The sequence below is a fragment of the Folsomia candida genome, unplaced genomic scaffold, assembly GCF_002217175.1.
Source record: "Folsomia candida strain VU population unplaced genomic scaffold, ASM221717v1 Fcan01_Sc040, whole genome shotgun sequence".
Taxonomy (NCBI): Eukaryota; Metazoa; Arthropoda; class Collembola; order Entomobryomorpha; family Isotomidae; genus Folsomia; species Folsomia candida.
The window spans coordinates 919829-945196 of NW_019091232.1; the positions used below are offsets into that span (position 1 = coordinate 919829).

A 25368-nucleotide genomic window follows, 5' to 3' on the forward strand; every position below is an offset into this window, starting at 1 on the left:
ACAATACACCCACAAGATTTGACCATCGTTCACTATCCCATATGAAAAAACCTGAAAATAAATACATATCCACCCCCTGTTCATCTCATCTCATCCTCGTCACCGTTCTGATAACAAAGGTAATCCGTTAGCATGCATACATATGTAAAGATGACGCAGATAAGTAAAACCATCCATTCCACGCGTGGGGAGTTAAGCCCATTGTCGTCCTCGTGCTTATCTTACCAAAGCTTTCTCTTCGTGCGGATTGAATTTGAATTAACTTTTTGTTTCATGATGACGAAAATGAAAATGAAATTCTCCAGAGTGGAAAAATACGGTGTGGGTGGTTTAGTGAAAGAAAATTTAGTTTCAAAATTTTGAATGGACTTCCGCTCCGTGAAGGAAACTTATTTATGCTGCTTGGTTGGTCACGCTCTGATAAGAAAAAAAAATTACACAAAATTCCGTTTCACCTTTTATTTTGTCATTACATTCACAAAAACAATTTAAATTTAAACGTAAAAAGATTAACTATTCGAATAACCTAAATGTCTCGACTCTTTTTGTCATTTTTTACTTCCTTTCCCGGAAGTGTTTTACTACAAAAAAAAACCAAAGTGCAGCCCGAGTCAGGGAGTTTCTAAGAATTGAGGTGGCATAATACGACTACAAGTTTTTTATTTATTTTTCGACACATTTTGCTTTTCATCTTCGAATTTGATTCGAAATTTTGCACGTTCTACATATGTTCAAAATTGTAAATCAATTGGATAAGTTTTACGGGCATAATCGACACACAGACAGACATACAATCATGACCCGTACATAAGCCCTGACTCGGGGCTAAAAAGAGAAGGGCACCAACTTAATATGTAAATACGCAATATGTAACATTTCCAGGGTAGGAACATATTCAAGAAATATGCCATTTTCCGTACAATCTACGTAGTCATAATCATGAAGAAAGAGACAAAAAAAAACCCATGAAAAAGGTGGATGGGAAAAGAAGCGTACAAATTCTTCAGAGAAATGTCAACATGCCACAAAAAAAGTCGAGTACGTGCGTAACTAACTACATTCTAATGGAACTAATTTAAATATAAATTATGCATGATATAAGTAATGTTATCGTAAAATATTGATTTTTAAACTTTCTCCGGATAGAAAAATGTCATTTTGTTTCATAAAGTCCTCGTGGGTTAGAGATGGTTCAGAAAATCTGCATCTGCTGCTTTCGGTTGGGGAAGAAAGGCAGGCACTTTCCAACGTCCGCCACAAGGACAGCATTTTTGCCAGCGTTGATCCCACGCCTTATTTGCCGTGGAACGTGGCGGCAGGCTGAGCAGGGTTGTACAGCCGCATCTGCAAATAAAATATTCATGTTTAAATTGTTCTGCTGTGCAAATTGGTCATCGACGAGTTAAGGTTGGCGACCAGTTATTTGTTAACCATCAGTCACCATTGCATACCTGTTCACTTTCATTCATTTGACTGATTATGATAGGTAATGAAAATGAAACTACTGTCATTTGAATGAAAACGACTGAAGGATTCCTTCATTTCAGATGAATGACTGTGAATGAAAGAATTTTTCACTCATTTTATTTTTCACCCTATGCTTAATACATGGGGTGAAATAAATGAAGTCAGATGAAGTGAAATGAAATGAATTTGAACGAAAATGACTGAATGTGAATGAAAATTTTCAGTCAGAAATCGGGATGACTGACTTTTGAATGAATACTAAATTTTTGAACAGGTATGCACCATTGGCGGCAGAAGCAGGTGCCCCCCCCCCCCCAAGAAATTCGGCGAAATCGTACATTTCCCATGTTAATAAGTCCGTCATAAATCCTTCAATCCCAAATATCCCCTTCTGTCCCCCCAACTTCCGCCCCCACTGACAGTCATCAACCCATAATTTCTCCCCTTTTTATTATCAATCTTAGGTACTAATTCCTCCCAAAGCTAAAAACTCACCTATTACAAATCTTAACTCCGGCCGGATTTCGTCCCAGCCATAAGAGTCGGAGTCCATCCATCCAGTTTCCATTCGCCTCCACGCCCACCCACCACTTCAGAGGGAGCACGCCAAACTGAAACTACAAAATGATAACAATCATGTACAAAATTTTCCACTTTTGTGATACATCCTTTGTCTCAACATTATTAAGACTAGAGGAGAAGGAACTCGCTCAATTTCCTTCCTGGAAGTGGAACTTGTTTACAGAAATGATGGAAAATAGGTAATAATCTGGTATAATTAGGCAGTGTGGGTGTCTCTCTCTACCCGGAATTTATTTACCGACATAATTAAGTAAGTTCTGCTTATTCCACAAAATGACTAATTTCTTGCATAGAAATTAGTCACCCACAAAACTTTCTCCTCATTCTCAAAATCTCCCCAACATCAAGAAACCTGTAGAATTTACCTGATGCGGACTTCCCTTCGAGAACAGGATGCTCGAAGACATTCCCAAACTTTTCGTGGGACAGTACGCCGTATGGTTCGGGATCTGAACTTCGCTCGGAAGAAGGCAACATTCATCTGCAAGAAGAGTACAAAAAACATAAGAACAAATCTCCAAAACTTGTACATACGTCAAAATTTCATTTGGAAAAAGTGCAAAAAAACTTGTACGTGCGGCAATAATGCAAAAAATCGACACGGAAATATCCCCATCTTTTCTGCACGAATCCAATCATTGCATAAGTATTATATGACCTGATTTCCGTTATATTGAGGGGGCAATAATCAATTCCTTTCTTTCTCTCTCTCTCAAGAGGCCAGACACAAATTAGTATCGTTCTTCCGTCATCCATCAAAACATGACACGCACAAAAAAAAACTTTGATTACTTTCTGACTCCACCTGTTACACCCACATAACTTTGCGACTTAGCGTGTCTGATACCTTGTAATTTTGACATTCCACCATACCACCACCCGCAATAAATAAAATCGTGCCGAACGAACATACAAAAGTAGCGGAAAAGCGATTGAAATTTCCTTTAAAATGGTTCCATATTGCAATTATGCATCTTGTGACCTTTGACCTCATCCTCACGGTCATAGGTTAAAAACATTGACAGCGTTGAATCCGTAATGAAATTTCCTTTAAAATGCTACCACATATAAAAATTCAGGTCCAATTAAGGTCCCCTGGCGTTTGACCTCACTCACGCCAGGTGACCTTGACCTTGACCGCAGGGACGCCATTTTCAAAATAAAAATTATAAGCACAAGTACAAAACCGGTTTTGACTATCTTGAAGCGTTTTGAAGATATCCTGCTCACCGACGGACAGACGGACGGACGGACAAAACGATCACACTAAGCAGCTTCTCACACTATTCAATAAATAATTGACATTCACCTGCAACCAAACTTCTAGAATGGTATGATTCATTCATTTATATTTACCCGACTTGCGTCACCTTTGTGTGTACCAACAAGTTAGTTTCCCACAAAATCAAGTACTTTCACCTCTCCGAAGTATTTAGATACGTAGAAATAGCACAATACCGATAATTAATTGATTATCCAGGTGGGAAAGTGCGAAACAAGACGAACGCGTAAAATCCCTTGTGTGTACATATAAACGTTCCAGAAACTAAATTAATTACCAAGTGAGAGCCAATCAATCAATTAATTAATTACTTAGTCTCCAACCTTTACTTTTACTCTATTGTTGGCCTTAGTCTGGATGTGGAAATGTACACCGCCGAACTTTCACCCACCACCCCAAAATATCCGCCGGAACTGATCTGACACCCAAAAAACATGGCGATTAATCTGATCTCATAATTTTCTGGGTTAAAATAAACCCAATGCTTATATTTTTTATAAATTGACTGCCACCCTCCTTCGCCACTGAACAAGTTAACTTTCACCCCAAAATATCCGACACCCGAAAAAAAACATGGCGATTAATCTGATCTCATAATTTACTTACTTTTCTCAAAATAAACCCAATGTTTTTATTACAGTATTTTTTGTATAAATTGACTGCCACTCCTCCTCCTCCAACACCCACGCATGCACACACCCACCACGAAGCTTGACACGATTACATCACGTGCAAATATTTAAATAATACTTTGAGCAGATTAGTAAATAGAAAAATGCGATGAAATCGATATTATTGTGCGTGGGAGATGACTTTACTTTTTGCAAAAAACTTTCTTCAATTCAACATCCATTTCTTTCACGAGTCGAATATCATCCTTCTCAATGAAGGAGCAGTTCAATAATCTCAATTTTGTTATGTCGTCACATTTCACATTGAGAGAAGAAGGCGACTGAATACTGAAAAGTGAAAGCTGGAGAGTGAAAGTAAACGAGTAATTCGAACATAAATGTTATCAGATCTGGAAATGTGGTTCCGTTTCTTTTTCTGTCATCAATTCTATTTCTTTTCGACGTATCTTCTTGTCAGCTGCTTATTAATTGAAATAAAGTATTTTATAACAACAAATTCATATACAAATCAAAAAAATCACATTGAAAAACAGAAAACAATTCAAAACCTGAATCTGGGAGAAAGAAAATCGAAAAACTATCAAACCCCGAGCAATATTGGATTTTTTTTGCGAATTTTTTAAAAATCATGCCAGTTCCGTGGGTGGGTGTGGTGGGAGTAAATAACCTCATGAACCTTAACCCTCCTACACATTATTAATTCCTGCAATATATTCTTCAAATTCCATCAAAATCATCCCACGTTCTTCTTCCACAATTATTTTTCTACAATTTAGCTCAACTTCCGCGTCATCGATATGATAAAATTATATAAATGCTCAACAGTAGGTGAAGATATCGTGATTTTCAATAATTATTCAATCCAACCCCAACTAAATTTACGCATCAGAACGAATCTAATTTACAAATTTCCAAGAATTTATTAATTCTACTCCAAATATTTATATGCTCCAACAAATCAAAATAATAAATGACGAGCTTTTCATGCCATCCATCATAAGGATAAGAACAAACTAGTCCAAATAAAATTCATGTTTTATACACAACTTACTTAATTATGTATTCCACCCTTTTTTCATACGCAAAATAAACCATGCAACTAAACTTACATATTCATCAAAAGCAATCTAATTTACAAATTTCCAAGAATTGATTCAATGCAAAAATTTTATCTAAACATTTGCCCCTAACAAATATGTATAATAAATGATACATAAGGATAAACCAGTGCAAATAAAACTCGCCTACTTATAAATAAATTATGCCAGCTTTACCCACTTTTTTCGTACACATAATGAACCATGAAATGCAAACGTGTCAAAATATCGAGATCCAATTTCAGTCACGTCAGCCAACTCGTTGGAAAAACACGTGTTAAATATCTTTAAGACAATTCTCACAGTGAAGAAATCAATCCTGCAAAACCGCAGCGAGCCATGAAAAACAAAAAGTCACCCATTGACAGGCAAAAAAGCCGTAATTACAATTTTATCATGTCAACAACATTAAAAATCCTGATTTATGAAACTTCATCCTACGCTTCTTCAACTGAAAGCACAATTTGTCTCATTTTGCCTCATCGAGTTAAATTTGAAGACAATTCGCAGTGAAATCAATTTGGCAAAACTGCAACGAGCCATGAAAAATAAAAAGTCAGTCAGTCACCAATTCACAGAAAATTTGCGTCTTCCTCCTCCGTAAAAAAGAACACAATTGCTAATTTTATCATGCCAGTAACATTGCAAATTTGAATACCTAAGTAAGATTCAGTAAATTTACACCGACAACACAATTTGTCTCATTTTGCCTCGTCGGAAGATCCCATTTCTTTCCTACTTTTAATTCAATTCCAATTGACACGCAACTGCTTAGTTTCTGACACAGGTACTAATTTTATCATGTCAATAACATCATAAATCTCGAATATCAGTCATAAGCACAAAAATCATGTTACGCTGCTCGTTTCAAAACTATTATTTGTCTCATTTTGCCTCATCGGATCCAATTAAATTTCCGGAAAACCAAGCATTTAGCTGTTTTATCATGTCGATAACATCATAAATCTTGAATAGCATTCATAAAATTTGTACCAAACTCATCATGTTACACTCGTTTAACTAAATCCACAATTTGGCCTCATCGGATCGCATTTCTTTCATTAAATTTCCAGAAAACCAAGCTATTTTATCATGTCAATAACATCATAAATCTTGAATAGCATTCATAAAATTTGTACCAAAATCAGCGTATTACAATCCTTCAATCAAGACCACAATTCGTCTCATTTTGCCTCATCTGATCCCATTTCTTAATAAATTTCCAGAAAACCAAGTTTAATGTGTACATATGTATGTATATTTCCTTAATCTATCCCATACGAGACACGCTCTAATTTCCTTTTACATATCAACAAAGCAGCAGCAACAGCTTATTATTCCGGCAAGCATTTAATATCATTTGTCCCAAGAAGACACCACTTCAAACCGAATAATTATATTCGTCACGCATAAAACTTGATGCGCCTTTAGTAATAATTATATATGAAACCAGACAGAAAAACAAAGTGTAACAGCAGCAACGCTTCATATCATTTAAAACTAAGCGTCAACACATTGGCGACAAGACAAATTAGTAAATATTCATAAGAATTCCCTACTAAACTCGCTATCCCTCTTTCTTTTCTTCTGGTGTCAATAACTTCCGGGAAACTGATAAGCTGAGCTAAGAACCATGCGACATCCAATCCAACTAACCAACTAACCAAACCACAGCCGAATGTTAAATGTATGACCATGTAATCATTAAATAAAACAAACAAAATTATAATAATGACAAATAAATCGTCCATCGTCCACCAAATTCCGACTGACTAAACGAACTAAACCACAGCAGGAGCACCAACAGTTCACAATACTGTGGATGAAGTTCTAACCCTGCAGACTTATTACACCGCTTTGTAGCATTAATTTCACGACGTCACCGGTCAAAAAAATTTTTTCCTCCAAACTGGTCCAAAATAAAAGTCTAGCATGGGAATAGTATAGAAAAATTATTTTTAGCGTTCTATGACCCCTGGGTCATGAATTAAGGGCCCCTGAAGGGTCAAATAGCGTTCCCTGATAACCCCATGCAAATGGGGTATCAAATTAATCCCCTGGACCAGGGGAACCAGAAAAATATTTTTATAAATTTTTATGACCCTTGAGTCGTGAACTAGGAGCCCTTGAAGGGTTAAATATCATTCCCTCACAACTAAAGGCAAGTGGGGTATCAAATTAATCCCCTGGACAAGGGGAACCCAAAAAATATTTTTCTGGATTTTTTTGACCCTCAGGTCAAGAGTTAAGGGCCCCCGAAGGGTCAAAATAGTAACCATGGTAACCCCATGCAAGTGGGGTATCAAATTAATCCCCTGGCAAAGGGCAAGCATAAAAATATTTTCCTGAATTTTTTTGACCTATAGGTCAAGAGTTAAGGGTCCCTGAAGGGTCAACATAGTAACCATGGTAACCAGGCTTCATAGCCTGTCTCAGGCAGCATACTTATGTTTGTATAAACTGGTCCCTTTCTCATATACATATCTTTATGCACCATCTTGTTTGGGGAAGGATTGGGTTAATGGTTGGGGTGATGAATATCCCCTAAAAACTGATGCATTATAAATATATGAGGTGATGGGAGACCCCTTATCCTTGCTGGCTTCTCCAGTCGACATTTTGAAATTTAAGTTTTGGAGTTTGTACTTACTGGTATCCGCTCAATTATTAATTTTTAAAATTGAAGATGACGTTGCATAACTTAATTTATGGAACACTGTATGTGTTATATATAGTTCATTGTGTTTGTGGTAAAAGTTGCGCGAATGTCGATAAAATAGAAATAGATAAACAGGTTAAAGTTGTGTGTGATGAGACGGATAACCTGGGTGGATTGGTTATCTGGTTCAAGGAGACATTACCATCCAATTGCAGTGGATTTCTGATATGTAATCAAACGATGTGTATGGAAATTAATGAAACTGTTATGTTCTTCAGTGACACTATCAAAATTGAAGAAGTAGAGTATGAAAATAAAAAGATACGGGTATGGGGAAGTGAAAGCTATGTAACTTTTTATTTTAAAAGTTTCGTGGATGCCAGCCGTTATCTACTAAATAACATCACAATTTCAAACGCCAACCACACATTTCCATCCAATAAACTATCCGACTTAACTCAGGAAAAAATTAGTGACACTTATTGTAATATAGCGGCTGAAACGAAGAACTGTACCACCAAGCAAGCAGTAACTAAAGCTATTCAAGGCACTACTCCTCTTCCTTCTGCATGCACAGTTCTAATTCTGTGCAACCAAATATCATGCATCAGGTTCAACTACACAAGTCTCCTGCATTCAGCCTTCTTTGCCAGAAAGCACACGTTTATTCCTACCAACGAAGGTAAATTGCCATCTTGCTTTCATCTTCGTCAAGATGCATTTTTCCATCCTGGATCTCTCCGACGCCCACGTGGTATTATACTTTCCTTGGAGAAAGCTAAAGTTAAAAAGGCGCCAAGCGGATTACCTTTCAATCTCCCTGGATATAGGTAATTGGTTATTTTGGATGAGTTTTTTTATTTTTGAAGTTGCGATTGGAATCTTTATGAAATGATTCTTTATTAACATAATTTTATTATTGGTATTAATTAAGATATTGCGGGCCTGCCACCGATATTGAGAAGCAGGATGATCTCGGTGGCCCAATAAATGCTGTTGGTAATTGTTGCCCAATTTATGCTCATACACTAACCAAGTCAAATTTGTGAAAATTAATTTTATAATTTTTGTGTTGATATTATTCACAGATGCAGCATGCCGCAAACATGACGTCGATTATTTGCTAGGGGTTCTACCATCAGAGGCAGACGAGGCACTTCTAACTACTGTGCAATTACATCGAAAAGATCTGTTCCCACTTTTTGCGGCCGCAATGAGTGCCAAAAAATATTTCGAAAGTCAAATTGGAGGGTCCTATACATCCTTCTTATATTTCTACCCAGCAGGATTTTATCCCAGTTTAACTTTGCATTTTGCACATGAAACGGTGTACGATAAAACTTCAGCAGGAACACTAACAACTGCTCGTGCCATCTGGGAAGGCCAAGCTCAGGAGTCAAAGTGGATAAGTATTCTGCAAAATATTTGGCTAGGGAGCTGCTACACGGTGGATCCAGAAACTAATGTAAATCCACCGCATATCGATGTAAGATTATATTTTTGCACTATTAATGCTAGCTCAGATTCATCGATTTATTGTCTGAGAGCACAGACGCATTTCATACAAGTTTATCACTTTTAGCAAAAACAGTCTGACATGAATTCCCTCGTCATGCCATGCTCAAATGTGGATGAAATGGACACCAATGCAGACGCACTTGTGAGAAATATTGCAACATATTTATAAATAGCAGCGACCGCGGATGTTGTGGGGGACATCGTGAAATTGTTGTTGTAGTAACAAGCTCATGTACGTTTTTGTTCTGATCAATACAGGAGGATGGTGATGGAGATGATGAACGTGGGCACTGTGGACAACGTGAAGAGTTAGGGGAAGGGTCAGCTCCTGGCGGTGAATCACCAATGGACACTTCAAATACAGAGTATGCATCCAAGAGTACAGAAGGTGAAGATACATGTGTGGGAACAGACATTTACCCAACGGCCCCTTACAAAGGGGGATGTAGGATGATTTTGAACGAATTTGCAACCAAGAATGATGATAACCAGATTTCGTTTATTGAACATGTTCGTATTTGCCCAAAAGGCGCTCGTCCTCCAAAAACTAATTCACTTAACGGATTCGTTGAAATAATCCTTGTGGGCGGGATGACTATCCACCAAGTAATGTACGCATCTTTCCAGAACAAGATCTTCTCAATCATACAAGAGAAACAAACTACGCAACGCAAAATAAAAAATTTCTACTTTGTCCTCGGATCGAAACAAGTTGCACCAGATATGTTGTTTTCTGACAGCCAGATTACTAGTGACCATCTCGAAGGAATCTTACCTGCCGAGTCATTGACGTACTGCATAATTTTACTTCACTTCGGACACAATCAAGGGCAATTTCATCAAGCAGTTCAATCTTTTTCACTAATCCAAAATGTTCCACCCGGCAGTGACACGGTAGGCTATCTCCCAACCCCCATAAACGACGAAAAGATGAACCTTATAAACGAGTTCATTCAAGATGTCCTAATTGTTGGTCCTCCTTGTCCGGATTCTGAGTGTGGATATTTCTATTCCCTTCTCAGAGCTAAAGAACAGGTATTGGGGGAAGGTGAAATGCGAATTCCTTTATCTGATGTTCCTAGACGGAATGATGGAACCAAACCTTACCTTAGTCTTTCGAGGTGCAGTCCTACGAGTTTTCCTATGCAACAATTAGCCTTTGAAATTGAGAAAGCAACACCGAAAGCGAAAAACGACTGTAAACAACCAAATACTAAACTCCCATTCCAACTACTTGGTGTTTCACTACAGGCGACAGCTCAAAAGTTAATTGTCAACGCCAAAGTATTCTTTGACAGTAACCAGGTACAGTGTGAAATACTAACAGGAAACTCTGTCACCAAAACTAGCCAGATTCTAGGAATAGGATGGAGAGAGAACAGTTTATCAGACAATGGAGAATTACAAAACGAATAGTATAAAAACACCTGGTAAGAAACGTATTAGACCAACGCCAGTGATGGATCAGTTTGACGACTTCCGAACTGAGCACGTTAAACGAATCATTCATCAATTCTATGCTAATAATCAAGCACCAACAATGCATAACGTATACACAAAACTGATGGAGGAAGTCAAGGAAGAAGAAGATGGTCGGATAGCCCGAGGAGAAACTCTTACAGCGTTCAAATGTTCCAAGTGGACGTTAAGAAAACTCATTAAGCAATTAGGATTTAGATTCAAAACTGTTGATAAGCGAGCAGTTATCCTCATGAGATCAGACATCGTGCAGAAGCGATATGAATATCTGTCCGTAATGATTAAAAATCGTCAGTCCGAGAACCCAAAATGTGTTGTCTACACAGGTTTGGCTGATTAAATATCAAAAATGTTTTAATTTAATTTAATATAATTATTAATGCATTATATTTATTCAGATGAAACGTGGGTCGATAGTTATGCTAGAACTGGAAAAGGCTGGGTTATTAATTCACCAAAGTCATTTCATGAAGCGGCTTTATACTCCTTCCAAAACCCGAAAATTTCTAGAGGACCACGTATCATTGTGATGCATGCAGGTGCAGTTCAACTATCCACATTAAATAGGAAATTATTTCAAAATAATAATTATCTTCACAGGTGGAGAGGATGGATTCGTACCTGGCGCTATGAAGGTATATCCAGTATCAAAGAAGAAAGTCCAGATGGATTACCACGCAAACGTTAACGGTGTCGCTTACATGGCTTGGTGGAAGGATCTTAATCAAAAGATAAAAGATAATTATGGTCCATGCATAATTGTTATTGATAACGGTAATATCATCCAATAATTTGTATTTGTAAATTCCATTTTAATTTGAATTTCATTTATTTAAATTTGTCAGCTCCGTATCACAGCACCAAGGAAGCCCCAAAATCTACATCCCGAAAACAAGAGCTATACGACTGGCTGAATGATAATTTAGAGGGCCCTGAAAAGCTGAAACTAAAACCTGTAAAGCAAATGAGACGACCTGAATTATGGAAAATGGTTCAAGACCTTAAAAACGGAAATGAATATTACATTGTGGATAAGGAGGCATTGAAATATGGAAACACTGTTGTCCGGTAAAGTTATTTTCTATTCATGGGTAATTTACTAATAATTTGTAATATTTATTTAAACACTGTATTTACGTATTTTCCAGATTACCCCCATATAACTGGTAAGAACTGGTAATCATAGGTAACGGTAATAAGAATATTCATGTAATAACTATTTTTAGCGACTTGAACCCAATTGAGTACGTGTGGAAAGACATCAAGCACGCAGTTAGGGCTGCAAACACACAGGGGACCGCTGAGTTTGCACAAGCTGAGGCTGAGAGAATTATGACAACATACACAAAGGAACAATGGCAGAAACACATCAAACATGTGCACCGGTTCGTAAAACCAAGATTCGCTATTATGGGAATAATTCGCAATTTCTACATTATTATTGTAAATAGATTGGAGGACGAGTATTGGAAAAATGATGGACATTTTGATGACTTCCTTGATGACTTCCAAACACGTGTAGCTTCAGCCAACCCCATTCGAGTGAGTTCTTGGTGACAGTAAACTATTAGTAAAAAAATACATAACTTATACATAATATACAGATTACAGCAGCAGATGATGTGTCTGACGACGAAGATGAGGACCCTGACGATGTTGACGAAGTAGTTGATAGATTCCGAATGCAAATACACAATGATATTGAATACTCACAGGCTGGGGAAGAAGAAGACTTGCCTGAAGAAGAATGTGCAACTTCTAGGAGGAGATTAACCTTCCCACCAGAATCAACCTAGATTTTAACTTCAATGGATTCAATACATAATAAATATTATAAATAGTGAATCCGATTTGTACATAGTGTTAAGAATTATTATTCATTAAATTTGTACGAAATTTTCAAAAATATGCCTACCCCTCTCTACTTAACATTCTTGCAAAACTGAAAACTTTAAAATAATGTCCCGTTTAGTAAAATACAATAAGTTATTATTTGACCCTTCAGGGGCCCTTAACTCTTGACCTATACGTCACAAAAACCAAAAAATATTTTTCTGATTCCCCTGGTCCAGGGGATTAATTTGATACCCCATTCACCTTAGTTACCATGGTTACTATGTTGACCCTTCAGGGACCCTTAACTCTTGACCTATAGGTCAAAAAAATTCAGGAAAATATTTTTATGCTTGCCCTTTGCCAGGGGATTAATTTGATACCCCACTTGCATGGGGTTACCATGGTTACTATTTTGACCCTTCGGGGGCCCTTAACTCTTGACCTGAGGGTCAAAAAAATCCAGAAAAATATTTTTTGGGTTCCCCTTGTCCAGGGGATTAATTTGATACCCCACTTGCCTTTAGTTGTGAGGGAATGATATTTAACCCTTCAAGGGCTCCTAGTTCACGACTCAAGGGTCATAAAAATTTATAAAAATATTTTTCTGGTTCCCCTGGTCCAGGGGATTAATTTGATACCCCATTTGCATGGGGTTATCAGGGAACGCTATTTGACCCTTCAGGGGCCCTTAATTCATGACCCAGGGGTCATAGAACGCTAAAAATAATTTTTCTATACTATTCCCATGCTAGACTTTTATTTTGGACCAGTTTGGAGGAAAAAATTTTTTTGACCGGTGACGTCGTGAAATTAATGCTACAAAGCGGTGTAATAAGTCTGCAGGGTTAGAACTTCATCCACAGTAATTTACTGAAAAACTTAATCACGCAATTTCTTTTTTTATCAACACAGGCCGCAAAAATCTAAAACCTTCATTTGACTAATATAAAAATTTACATTAATCGGAAAAGGTGACAAACCTAAACAAACAAAATAAAAAAAAGTAAGTAAGTCGACATAAAATACGTAAATAATTTTAATTATTATGGAACATTCGTAAACTTCATAATGTAAAGAGAGGTGGTCACGACCCAAGTGATGTTGTCCCTATGTGACACATTTTTGGGTGTCCAAACAACCTAAAATTTCCCTTATAAAGTTTACGAACGTTCCCTTTTACATCAGATTTGAGCCTAATTTTTTTTTCTTCGCTCTTTATTACACCCTCAAAAAAAGGCAGCCCTTTTACAAGTTCAAGTCACTGACTTATTACTGCCGTCTTCTGGGCTCCCTTAAGGCAAAAATTTCAGTACATTACAAAGCCTTCTTTGTGCCCATATCGTCCCTTTGCTACTTAACTAACAAAATACAGCTCATGATTATTATTAAGACGACAAAGTCATCCTTCTCATGTCCGCGTTATGTTATCCTATCCCTTCTCTCGTGAGGAGATATCGGGTTGTTTTTCGTCTCATAATGATGAACTGAACTCGTCTTGCATATTATTTATGCCTTGTTGTTTAACACGACTTTAACAGGTGCCCAATATCCATGTTATTTAGCTACCGGGTTTCTTCCACAAGTGCTTTTATGTACTTATTTTGTCCATTCTTTTTAACTTCTCGAGGGGTACGACAAATGTCCATGAGCTGTGTACATATTTAAGTAGCTCGTCAGTATCACACTAAAGTCGTCCGAAAGACGTGCCTACTTACACGCGTAACAACAGGAAGAACATTAAAATCCAGTCCAACTGCACCGCACCATTTCATTTCAAGCGAAAGAGTGTCATGTTATCATCCCTCATTAATAATCGCGTCTAGAAAAATTGGGTTTGCTTGCTGCATCGTCCTCTAAATACTATCTACTTCCATAATTTGCATAATTTACGATCTGATAACAAATCACACAGTATTCTATCTAATTCGCATTGATTCGCTCGTTTAGTCACAAGTTACACGTTATTAAAAAAATATAACATCCGCTATTCCAGAGAGATCTCGTCACGCCAAAAACTTAACCACTTATCGACGACTCATCACCTCCACTAAAGTTCTTATCGAAACATGGACGATCACTATCGCAGAAATCATCATAGAAAACCACGTAAGTCCGATTTTTTTTTACTAAAATTTCTTTAAAAAAAATACCACTTTCAAATATGTATTTTGTCAAGACAAATACCTCGGAAATTTTGTCAACTCTTCCAATTTTCGAGTAAAATTTCTTAAAAATTCATATATTTCTAGACCAGTATCTCGTAAATTCCGCTAAACCTTCCCAATTTTTGAGAAAAATTTCTTAAAAATGCCATTTTTTTCTGAACGACTACCTCGTTAATTCCGCCAAACTTTCCAATCTTTTTACCAAAACTTCCTAAAAAGTAACATTTTCTCCAGACAAATACCCCACAAATTCCCAAAAACCTTCCAATTTTTTTACTAAAATTTCCTAAAAATCCCATATTTCTAGACGAATACCTCGTAAATTCCCCCAACCCTCTCAGCCAGCAGAAACCCTATGAAAAAAATGAGACGGCCTACATCTTCCTGTACATCGCGCTCGCCGTGGGCGCCCTTTTCCTCGCCGCGATGGCGTACGGCGTGTACCGCGACCACAAAAGCAAAAGCAGGACGCGGAAGGAGGAGAAGGGCGAGAAGAAACGACGCCTCACCAAGAAAAATATCTTCCCTGATGTGAAACCCCTGCACGGCGGGGGGTCGTCCTCCGGAAAAAGTAGGAGCAGCAGTAACAACTTGTACACCACGGGTAATACATAAGCTCACCTTAACGTAGGACTTATCACCAAAATCAGCACATTTTAATCATTTCTCGCCTAGGAGAATTTATATTTAAATTCTGGACGAAAATTTGTAGTTTTTTTGATATGCACAAAAAGCCTAGGCAAGCACGGAGCAGCAAGAATGATGACAATTTTCGCACTTCTAGAATTATCTATGTTTCTGTCATCTCGAAAAACTTGTCAAAGAATTGAGAACCCTACCTAAGTTGATATTTACAAATCTTTATTTTCACTATTTCATCAATTAACTTTAAAATTCTTCCTCAAAATCTACACATTTTTTAACATTTCTCTGCTCTGGGAATTTATTTTAAAATTCTGGACGATAAATCTATAGTCGGTGAGTTGATTGATGAAATGGCGTTGAATTTTTTGAGCTAGTTTCGACTTGTTCCAATTTTTTTGAAGGCTTCCTAAACTTGAGATCTCTTCCTTCAAAAAGTGTCAAAATCCGGAGTGTATATATTTTTTTAAATATGCAATTCCCTGCTTTACCAATTTGTCAGAGTTTTAAAATGGATTCCCAGACCCGAGAAATCATTAAAAATGCTCTAGTTTTTACGATGATTCCTTTCTACATCAATTCAGAAATATTTCCCCAAAAATTCATCACAAAAACTCTGCCATTTCAGGAACCACCTCCACCGGAGGATCTGTCCCGTCCATGTCCACCATCACCGAAGAAGTCCAACCCCCCTCTCAAGATATCCCGACATATCCAAACCTCGCCTCTTACACGACCACCCCGGTCAACCAACAATCGTCACACCAACAACCACGCCCACGCCCTCCGCCGCCCTCATCCCGACGACACAATCCACCCCCGACGTCGACCTCCTCGGCGTCATATCCCGACCTAACCTCGGACCACCACCAGCAAAATTCCGCCACGGAATCCTCTAACAATCTGGATACTTCCGGATTCCAGTATTTCCCTAATCCCGCCACTGCCCCCGCTCCTCCCCCCGCGTCGAACAATGCCCCTCCTCCTCCTCTCCCCACAACACCACCTCCCACGTCGTCGACACGTCGCCAGTCCCGCCACCTTTCCCGGGAGGAATCCTTCCCCTATGAAAAGTACGATATTCCCCTCGACCAAAGGGAACCGAGGACCACGCGGGTCGAGAATATGCGCCCGATCTCGGACTTTTTTAAACTCACGGCTGGCGAGAGTTTCTACCGGGTGGAGGAAGAAGATGAAGAAGGACAGCAACAAGGAGAAGAAACCAGCTCAGAGTCGTCGTCGTCAACGTCGAGAAGTGAGAGTGAAGAACAAGGACAAGAACAAAGTCAAGGGGGAAGAGGAGGAGGTGGGGAGGAACGTTTCAGTGATGCGGCTACTTTGCCGTATGATCATGCCAGTAAAAAAGGGAATGGCGAGAATGGGAAGGATTTAAAATGAGGAGAGATTATTTTCGATCGAAATCTCCTGGCGTATGCGATCCGATTTTTGGCAAATTAGTGTAAATCAATAACTTTAATTAGGATAAAATTTGCGAAAGACGCGATCTCCGAATTGATATTTGCATCCGAAGAGGAGAAAACGCGTAAGATAATTGGAAAGTGTACAATTTATCATCTTTACGATGATTTATTTATGAATCATAACTAAATTTGTGACCGGTTAACACTAATTTCCTCAAAATCGGACAGCTTACGCTGGGAGAACTCCATTCTCAATGCGAATACATAAAGCGTTACTAATTTTATCCTACTTTTTGTTAGTAAATGTTGAAAAATAATGGGCCTCCTCAGACACACGAAAATATCGTCGCTTAAAATTTCGCTTCGTTTTTCGCTTACTTCCTGATAAGCGAGCTCTGGGGTAAGCGAACAGAAACTCAACTTATAAGTGGGGTTAAGGTCGGTTAGCTGAAGTCGCAACAAAATTTTGCAATTTTCATAATTTTGGCCATGCTATCGATAAGCGAAAAACAAAGCGAAATTCGAAGCGACGATTTTTTCGTGTGTCTGAGGAGGCCCAATAATAAATTTTTAATAAAAATTTACAATCATACATAAGTACTTATTTGAAACATGATCATAAATTCAGTGGGACAAACCAAATCCCCAAAATAACTTGGGTCTCTCAGGCCACCACGTACTTGCTCAGCTTCAATTTGCATATTTCCATCTCCCAATATTTCAAAGAATATTTCTATACAAACCATTTTTAAACGGATCAAAGAGAGGAAAATCTCTAGGTGCATATCACAACTAATCAAGAATCCATCCGGGGAAATGATGATCCTGCTCACTTTTTGTCCGTCTCACTCCACCGACTTCAAAGTGACTCCTCCACTTTATGCAATGAAAACCAAATCCACCTTCAATTACACCACCAGATTTTAAACGAGGTCATGTCATGTCATTTTACCGACTCGTGTACGAAACCCAGGACAAAATCTAATTTCATATTTCTTCCCCTGTCCCAATCTTGATCAAGTTTTGAATAGATAAATAAGCGAATACATTAACAGTGCCGCCTCACCGATCAAGGCTTCGTCAGGATCATGCGGGGCGACGGAGAGCCTCGTCAGAAGTCGAAAAAGGAGCGGAAGCACGTCCAGATTTTCGGAAGTTTTTCGAAAAGCGGGCAAACACGAGGGGCGCTGCAACCCCCAGATTCGCATGAGGACGATTAGCTCTCTCAAAGTACCGACGGCTTTGGAATCTCGGCAAACTTCCCACTGCAAGAGAAACAAATAATCAAATCGATGAGGCGTGACCATAACTAAATTGTGAAATTGATTGCGCCTCGAATTTGGGACGGTTTCTTTCGCTTTCAAATCAGATTAATAGTGATGAAATTGTGGATTCGATTTCTGTATTTTTACCGGAAAACGGGGAGAAGAAAACTCCCGGAAAATCCCGAAACAACGGACTATAAAAACAGGTCACAAATTTCCAAAAAATGCTCGAAGATTCTTGGAAGCTTTAAGAATTTTCGAAAAATTTCCCTTCGCTTTCCTGGCAAACCATTTTGCACGTGTGCACCACAAGTCGAATCCTTCGCTTCGATTTTTGTGTTTTGATAGAAAAAGTGTGGGGCGGGGGGAAGAAAATCCCGGAAAATTCACACTGCCCGTAACAAAAATGGACATTTTCGGGATTCAGAATTTCTAATTTTTAGTAGGGACCTTTTTTTATTTTTATTAGCTCCTTTTCCCGGGTTTCACCCCCCAATTTCTCGGTAAACGCATCTCAACGTTTGCACCACAAATCGAACCCACAGACGCCATACTTAATTACTTAATTTCTACTTACACCCGGGGCTCGAGAGTGACGCAGGTCGGGTAGCGTCGACAACAACTTTAACGCCAGGTCGGCACACCATTGTAAAATTTGTTGCAGCGATTGGAGCGTGTTGGCTTCAACGGCATACTCCGTGGCGGCCATTTGGACGAGAACCTTGGTCAGATCGTGCTCCCCGGATGAGCTTAGCAAACCTATGATACAAAAATAATTTTAGTTTATACATGTCACTTTATCACCAAAATCTTTTAAATCAGCACATTTTCAATCGTTGCTCGGCTCTGGCAATTTATTCTAAAATACTCGAGGGGAAATTTATAGTCACCAAGTTGATTAATAGAATGGCCTTGAGTTTCTTTTTCAGCTAGTGACGATGAGTTGCAATTTTTCTGAAGGCTATTTAAACTTCTCCTACTTCAAAAATTGTCAAAATCTGGAGTGTACATTTCTAAAAAATCGGCAACTCCCTGCTCTACAAATTTGTTGTCCAGAGTTTTAAAATAAATTCCCAGAACCCAGAAACGATTAAAAACGTGCTAATTTTGAGGATTTTGATGAGTCCAACGTTAATTAAAAAACGGTGTCAATTTTAAATCCTCACTCGCTAACGATTCGGCCGGTCCTTTCTCCCTCGATGATAACTCCGCCGGTCGAAGGAGTGCTTTCAACGCGCCCGAAACCAGATACAATACGAGCAAAGTTTGCTGATCGTTAATCCTCGCTGTCCCACTAGATCCAATTCTATCATAACCAAACCAATCCCAATAATTAAAAAGGATCCTACACAAATATTTTACTCTTTGTTACTCTAATCACCTATAAAGCCCAGCCTTGATAACGAGCATCCTTCCATTGTAATGTGTCTGCACTGGGGGCGGCTGTCTCGCAAAAGTTTCGCTGAGCCGATCCGTTATGTTGTCGATCAGGTTCGTCCGTATGCACATCATCACGTCCCACGGGTCCAACCCACCCATCATGCTCAATTCCATGAGCAACGCGGCCGTGCCTACACAGAAATCAAATCTCAAAGAATTATTCAATCAAACTCATCATCAACAAACTCGTCAAAACTCACTCGCGTCAAGGTTGGCGTGCACTTTGTACGTTTTCAGATGCGAGTTTTCCGTCAGGCTGACAAGGATTGATCCACTCCAGGTGAACGAGATGGAGACGGGATTCTCTGTGCCGGGGCTGCTGCTACCCGAATTTATTTTCGAGGGGGATGAACATTCCTTCTTTTTAGTAGGACTACTATTCCAGTCGGTATTATGGTCCCGTTCCAGTTTCACGCCACCGATTGCAAACGGATGACCAGAACTTGGAGTGGATGATGTGGTCGAGTAGGAACAAATCTATAAAAAAATAAGCAAAGGACGGATGTGTATTTATTTTCAAGTTTTTCATTTGATGACGACCGACGGTCAAACTTATGCGTGTTTTCTCTAACTGTTATAGATTCTAAAAATTTCAAAATGTTTTCACATATTCCTGCCTCAAATTAAAACCTTATTTTTTCAAAAATGCATATATTTTGCAAATATTTCAATGATATTATTCGACTTTTTTTGTTAAGAGAAATTGGATCACAAAAAAATCCAGAGCATTAAATTCGGAATATAAATTTTGAGAATATTCGTATTTAAATATTTTTGTGTATATTTCGTAAATATTTTGGGTTTGTTTTCTTAAATTTTAAATAATTTCAGCAATTTTCCTAAATATTTCCTCTCCGTCCTTAAAAAATCACAGTGAAAAAATCAGTGTGGTCTCGTTCTCATCATTATTACAAAACTTTCCCTTATTTGCATATGTGCATACATCATTAAATTACATAACATGCATCATGAATCACCAACTTTTACGCAAAATTAGAAACGCAAAGTCATCCTCAAGCATTATTTGCTGACTTTCTTTAAAAAGTCATTTCCTTGAAAAAAATCGCATGGGTTTTTTGGTTTTAGAAATGCAAATCGAAAATTATCTCTGGTAAGTATTTATCTATCATAATTTGAGCGGTATTATTATGATCCTGACAGTGACAAGGTAAGTCAATAATAGATAAGTGAGGATCAAAGTCAATCATCAAACAAACCCATGCAAAATTAACTAATCAACCGGGACGCGTGTGGCAAAATATAGAAAAATGCATCGCATCGCATCTTCTTCTTCTCCAGTGAAGCGTGCAGCTTAAAGTGCACCAATTTTTGCACTGCATTTTATCCTCGTGAGTGTCATAAAAATGCAATATAATTGATTCATCAAAGTATTTGCAAATTCTTTTTTTTGCACACCTGTTGCAAATTGTCGCATCGACTGAGGACGATGCATCCATTGGAAAGAGCGGTCGCAATTATGGGAGTAAGAACCGTTGCAGTCTGCTGATTCTGGTTCTGCATGGATGACGATGACCCAGAAGAAGAAGAAGTGGTCGTGGTGGTGGGGGAAATGGAGGAATTGATGTTTGGAATGAGTGGCGATGGTAGGGAGCAAATTGAGGAGATCGAGCTACCAAATTGAATGTGGCTGGTTTGTTGCCATCTCTGAAAATAAAATAGAATGACATTAAGTTTAAGTAGAAATTAAATTATGCAGATTTAACGTAGATCGATCACCAAAATCGTTAAAATCAACGCATTTTAAATCATTTTCTCTGTTCTGGGAACTTATTTTAAAATTCTGGACGACAAATTTGTAGTCAGTGAGTTGATTAATGGAATGTCGTTTTTGAATGAGTTTTTTGAGCCAGTTTCGACGAGTTCTAATTTTTCTGAAGGTTTCTTAAACTTGAGATCTCCTCCTTCAAAAAGTGTCAAAACCTGGAGTGTATATTTCTTAAAAAAATTGGGACCGACCTGCTCTTCAAGAATTTTAAAATAAATTCCCAGAGCGGAGAAATGATTAAAAATGTGCTGATTTTGACGATTTTGGTCATCGAGTCCTAAGTTGAAAACTATGTAATGGGAAATTCCTTACGAATGTATTGACCACGTCCGAACCAGTACTGATCGCTGCACTGCTTTGGTTAAATTTCGACTTCAAAGTCACCGTGTGGGCGACGAGTTCATAAATATATAGCATACTGGAGCCGGTGAGTCGATTCGTGAGAGAAATAAGGAGATGATCCGTGTCACATTTATTGATGAATTTAACAGATGAGATCGAATGGTCTGAAATGATAACGACAGTAAATAATTAATAAACAATTTTGCATATTTTAAATGAAAATTTGTAGAATTCCTTACCCAACATTGACTGCAAGAATAACGACTGACAAGGAACCGCTTTTATTTCCACCTTATCGCGAGAATGGGACAACGACACGTTTATCTTGTTCACTAGGACGGGTTGCTTCATATTTTCCGTGCTTGTCACCACCAGAATGTCACCGTCTAGGAAATAAAAATAAAAAACTTGCATAAATAATGGAGGTCTCCTAGCGTATGTTCACAGATTTAGGATAAATTAGTGTCAATCCATCACAAATTTGAAATTTGGAAACGACACGATCTGCGCAAGCAGGAAAGTCTGAATGAAAAAGGGCTAGAAAATTTGAATAATGTATTTAAATCGGAAATTTTGGTATATTTTTTTTGTTGTGTCAATTCAACGTCGGATTTAGTTCATACATATCTTTGCTTATACATAAGTCAATGTTCAGATAGCTAATTTCTACTTTACGGCAACATCTTAATATGGAGATCTCCCAGCGTATGCTTACTCCGATTTTTAGCAAATTAATGTCTATCGATCGCAAATTTAATTAGGATGATATTTGCAAAAGACACGATCTCCCAATGGGTACGCTTGGCAGAGATATTTGCATCCCAAAGAGGAGAAAACGCGCAGTAAATTTATATAATAAATTTATTTTACTTGGAAAATTTGTCGACTTTTTGGCATTTCATCCTACTTGAATTTGTAATCAATAGACACTAATTTGCTCAAAATCTGATTACATTCGCTTGGAAAACCTTCCTTGTGATAACAACTGTCATTTTTAATTTAGAAATGTGTAAACGACAGGAAAAGTTGTAAATATTGGTAAATGGAAAACACGACAAAGTTTCGTAGGTGCATATTCTTCATAAAAAAACGAAAATCAATTTTGATAAGGTTGTCAGTCTCATGCGTAAATTGTAAATTTGAAAACATATTATGACCACGTAGCTCTGTTGGATCTATTTTAAATTACAACTCGCATAATTCTTCTTGAAATTTCAAATTTTGGCGTGCAACACTGACAAATTTACTAAAAATTATTTTCGTTTTAATGAGAGAAAGGACAGCTAATCCAAATCCAGCATTCTAATTGAATTTGTGGTCGATTCACACTAATTTGGTCAAAATTTAGTATGAACTCAAAAAGTCCAGGAATTAATAAACCCTCACCCGTGGAATAAGCAAGATCCGCGTGAACAATATGATTCCGCATGGCGAACATTTTCTCTGACGCGACAATAGGTTTTCCTCCAGTTTCTTCCGAATTGCTCTGAACAACAGCGCCCAACAGGCCGGTAGCTGTAACGACGACGAGACCGTCGAGTGCTTTTCCTCCAAATCCTCTCGAACTGAAGGGAACGCTGGTCAGATATTTCTCGCTGTACACCATGCTGTCCATCTTCTCGGGATTTACGGTGACCTAACATTCACGCAAGAAATGTTTAAATCCGCAGCTACTTTTCATCGATCAAAATCATAAAAATCAGCACAATTTTAATCATTTTTCCACTCTGGGAATTTACAGTATGTTAAAAATCTTTAGAGCAAGTCGTTGCCAATTTTTTAACGAAATATACACACCAGATTTTGACAGTTTTTGAAGGAGATCTCAAGTTTACGAAGCCTTCAGAAAATTAGAACTCATCGAAACTGGCTTCAAAAGCTCAACGCCATTCCATTAATCAACTACAAATTTTTACAAATTTGTCGTTCAGAATTTTAAAATAAATTCCCAGAGGCGATAAATGATTGAAAATGTACTGATTTTTGACTATTTTAGTGATAAGTCATCGCTTTAATAATAATTAACAATTACGACTACCTTTCTTGGCGCATTGAGCCACTCCGCGATAAGGATTGGCTCTCCAGGGAGTGCAGCTTCATAGCTGACTCCCCACTTATTAAGTAGATTATCAACCATGACATAAATTTCGACCCGGCCATCGTCCGTCCCCACGCATAACTTTGTGCCGGCATGGTCCCATTGTAAATACCGGATTTGGGCAGAGCTGTTCTTAATCCTGGACAGCATTCAAGCCTCAATTATCACCATAATTAACTAACCATTAAAATTTAAATATTAATTCTACTCTTACAAAAATATTTCCCACGGCGTATTAAGATCCGTCACGTACAAATGACACCCCGCAATTCCGACGTCATCGGAAATATTTGACGACGCACTGGCCGTGTAGGTCGACCGTTTTCCAACTTCCGGAGGACCTCCGTCTTTCATCGGACTGGAACTGGAACTTTGACACTGACTCAGGTCCACATTTGAGGAAAAGGCGAGCAGATTATGGACCGATATTGCAATCGTGGGCCTTCGTTCGGGAGTCAGTTTCATTCTAAATCAGGAACATTAAATGAATAAAGTTGTACAATTAAATTAAAATTTACAATTTACAATCATATTTCAGAAAATTAAGTAGATAAAATTTCCTTTCTCGTCACCTTTTCGTGCTCACAACATAATCCTCAGCTCCGTCCAAATCTGGCTCAACTTCATACAAAAGTTCCATAATTGTTCCTTTAAAATTATTTAGTTAATTAATTTTAATTCAAAGTTTCTGAAAAAATACTTGTTGGGCGCCAACTGCTCAGTTTCACAGAGTACGTTGGTAGGATTTCTGCGTTGAGATCCAAAGGCAAAAATTGTCAAATTCTGTCCTAGATCCTAGTGTAACGCTGCGCTCCGCTCCACCACCACTCCATCACGCATACTCAAATAGTGCACTGTTTACATGAAACGCACGTGCACTCATTTAACTGGAGTTTCTCGTCAAAACTTCTGTCTGCTTTAATAAATATTTAATCCAAAAATAAATAAAACACCCCTCTTCCACGACACCTTTTAAATTAAATTCTTCGCAACAGCACTTATTTTCCATAATTAGTGTCCACAGTTAGAAAGGCATGGTCCGGCAGATATTGATTTCTCGTTATTAAATTTGCTACTGCTTAGTATTAAAATTATACCGGTCCGTAAAAGTTTGCTACCGATATGGTAAAACAGCAGTAAAATGATACACTTTTTAGCCCGAGTCAGGGATTATAGGACCGTCATGTCCGTCCGTCTGTCCGGTGCGATAGAGCCAAAACCGATTGACTTGAAATTTTTACCATATGCATATTGGGCAAAGTTAGGAAACGAGTTCGAAGATGGGAGAAATCGGTCAAGTGGATGACCGGTGGGGGTCATCGGAGTGGGTGGGATATTATGCACCAAAATTTCAAAATTGTGCTAGAAAGCTGAAATTTGGTACAGAGGTTACTAATGGCTCCTAATGGAAGAATATGAATTCAGATTGGCAAAATTTTCATCTTGAGGGACCCTATGGGGTGACGGGTGACCCATACTGATTTTTTAAATCGTCATATCGAGCTAAAATTTAGGGTATTATGCACCAAAATTGCAGTAGAAAGCTGAAATTTGGTATACATGTGTAGAGCTTGCTAATGACTCTTAGTGGAAGAATATAAATTCAAATTAGAAAAATTATCGTCTGAAGGGACACGAAGGGGTGACCCAGACCGAT

The 25368-nt window shown here is 38.1% G+C and overlaps 4 protein-coding genes across 6 annotated transcripts; 3 read left to right on the forward strand and 1 right to left on the reverse strand.

Annotated features, from left to right (window-relative positions):
* Nucleotides 1-444: 444 nt before the first annotated feature.
* LOC110861299 (mediator of RNA polymerase II transcription subunit 16) lies at nucleotides 445-24552 on the reverse strand. 2 transcript variants are annotated; one of them, XM_022110402.2, is made up of 15 exons: nucleotides 24284-24488; nucleotides 23926-24177; nucleotides 23652-23850; nucleotides 23000-23249; nucleotides 21853-21999; nucleotides 21584-21777; nucleotides 20902-21150; nucleotides 19686-19962; nucleotides 19427-19616; nucleotides 19212-19351; nucleotides 18623-18804; nucleotides 17847-18045; nucleotides 2415-2530; nucleotides 1963-2084; nucleotides 445-1344 (listed from the first exon to the last, which is right to left on the reverse strand). In XM_022110402.2, exons 1-15 carry the CDS (start codon nucleotides 24349-24351, stop codon nucleotides 1182-1184), a joined length of 2748 nt encoding a protein of 915 aa, XP_021966094.1. In that variant the 5' UTR covers nucleotides 24352-24488; the 3' UTR covers nucleotides 445-1181. The 2 variants fall into 2 exon arrangements, 1 of the variants encoding a protein (XP_021966094.1); XR_004833162.1 differs by lacking the exons at nucleotides 445-1344; nucleotides 1963-2084 and adding an exon at nucleotides 11338-11435 and having other exon boundaries at nucleotides 2511-2530; nucleotides 24284-24552.
* LOC118433054 lies at nucleotides 7387-9637 on the forward strand. The gene is made up of 4 exons (XM_035844610.1): nucleotides 7387-8549; nucleotides 8654-8718; nucleotides 8808-9205; nucleotides 9302-9637. The coding sequence occupies exons 1-4, from the start codon at nucleotides 7747-7749 to the stop codon at nucleotides 9404-9406; spliced, it is 1371 nt and encodes a 456-aa protein (XP_035700503.1). The 5' UTR covers nucleotides 7387-7746; the 3' UTR covers nucleotides 9407-9637.
* LOC110861302 lies at nucleotides 10506-12777 on the forward strand. Of its 2 annotated transcripts, XM_035844609.1 has the most exons (8): nucleotides 10506-11042; nucleotides 11115-11255; nucleotides 11317-11490; nucleotides 11562-11784; nucleotides 11865-11882; nucleotides 11943-12101; nucleotides 12168-12258; nucleotides 12321-12777. In XM_035844609.1, the coding sequence occupies exons 1-8, from the start codon at nucleotides 10631-10633 to the stop codon at nucleotides 12510-12512; spliced, it is 1410 nt and encodes a 469-aa protein (XP_035700502.1). In that variant the 5' UTR covers nucleotides 10506-10630; the 3' UTR covers nucleotides 12513-12777. The 2 variants fall into 2 exon arrangements, with proteins under 2 accessions (XP_035700502.1, XP_035700501.1); XM_035844608.1 differs by having other exon boundaries at nucleotides 11943-12258.
* LOC110861300 (nucleoporin NUP159) lies at nucleotides 13403-17358 on the forward strand. The gene is made up of 4 exons (XM_022110404.2): nucleotides 13403-13555; nucleotides 14546-14658; nucleotides 15025-15321; nucleotides 15988-17358. The coding sequence occupies exons 2-4, from the start codon at nucleotides 14619-14621 to the stop codon at nucleotides 16755-16757; spliced, it is 1107 nt and encodes a 368-aa protein (XP_021966096.1). The 5' UTR covers nucleotides 13403-13555; nucleotides 14546-14618; the 3' UTR covers nucleotides 16758-17358.
* Nucleotides 24553-25368: the final 816 nt, after the last annotated feature.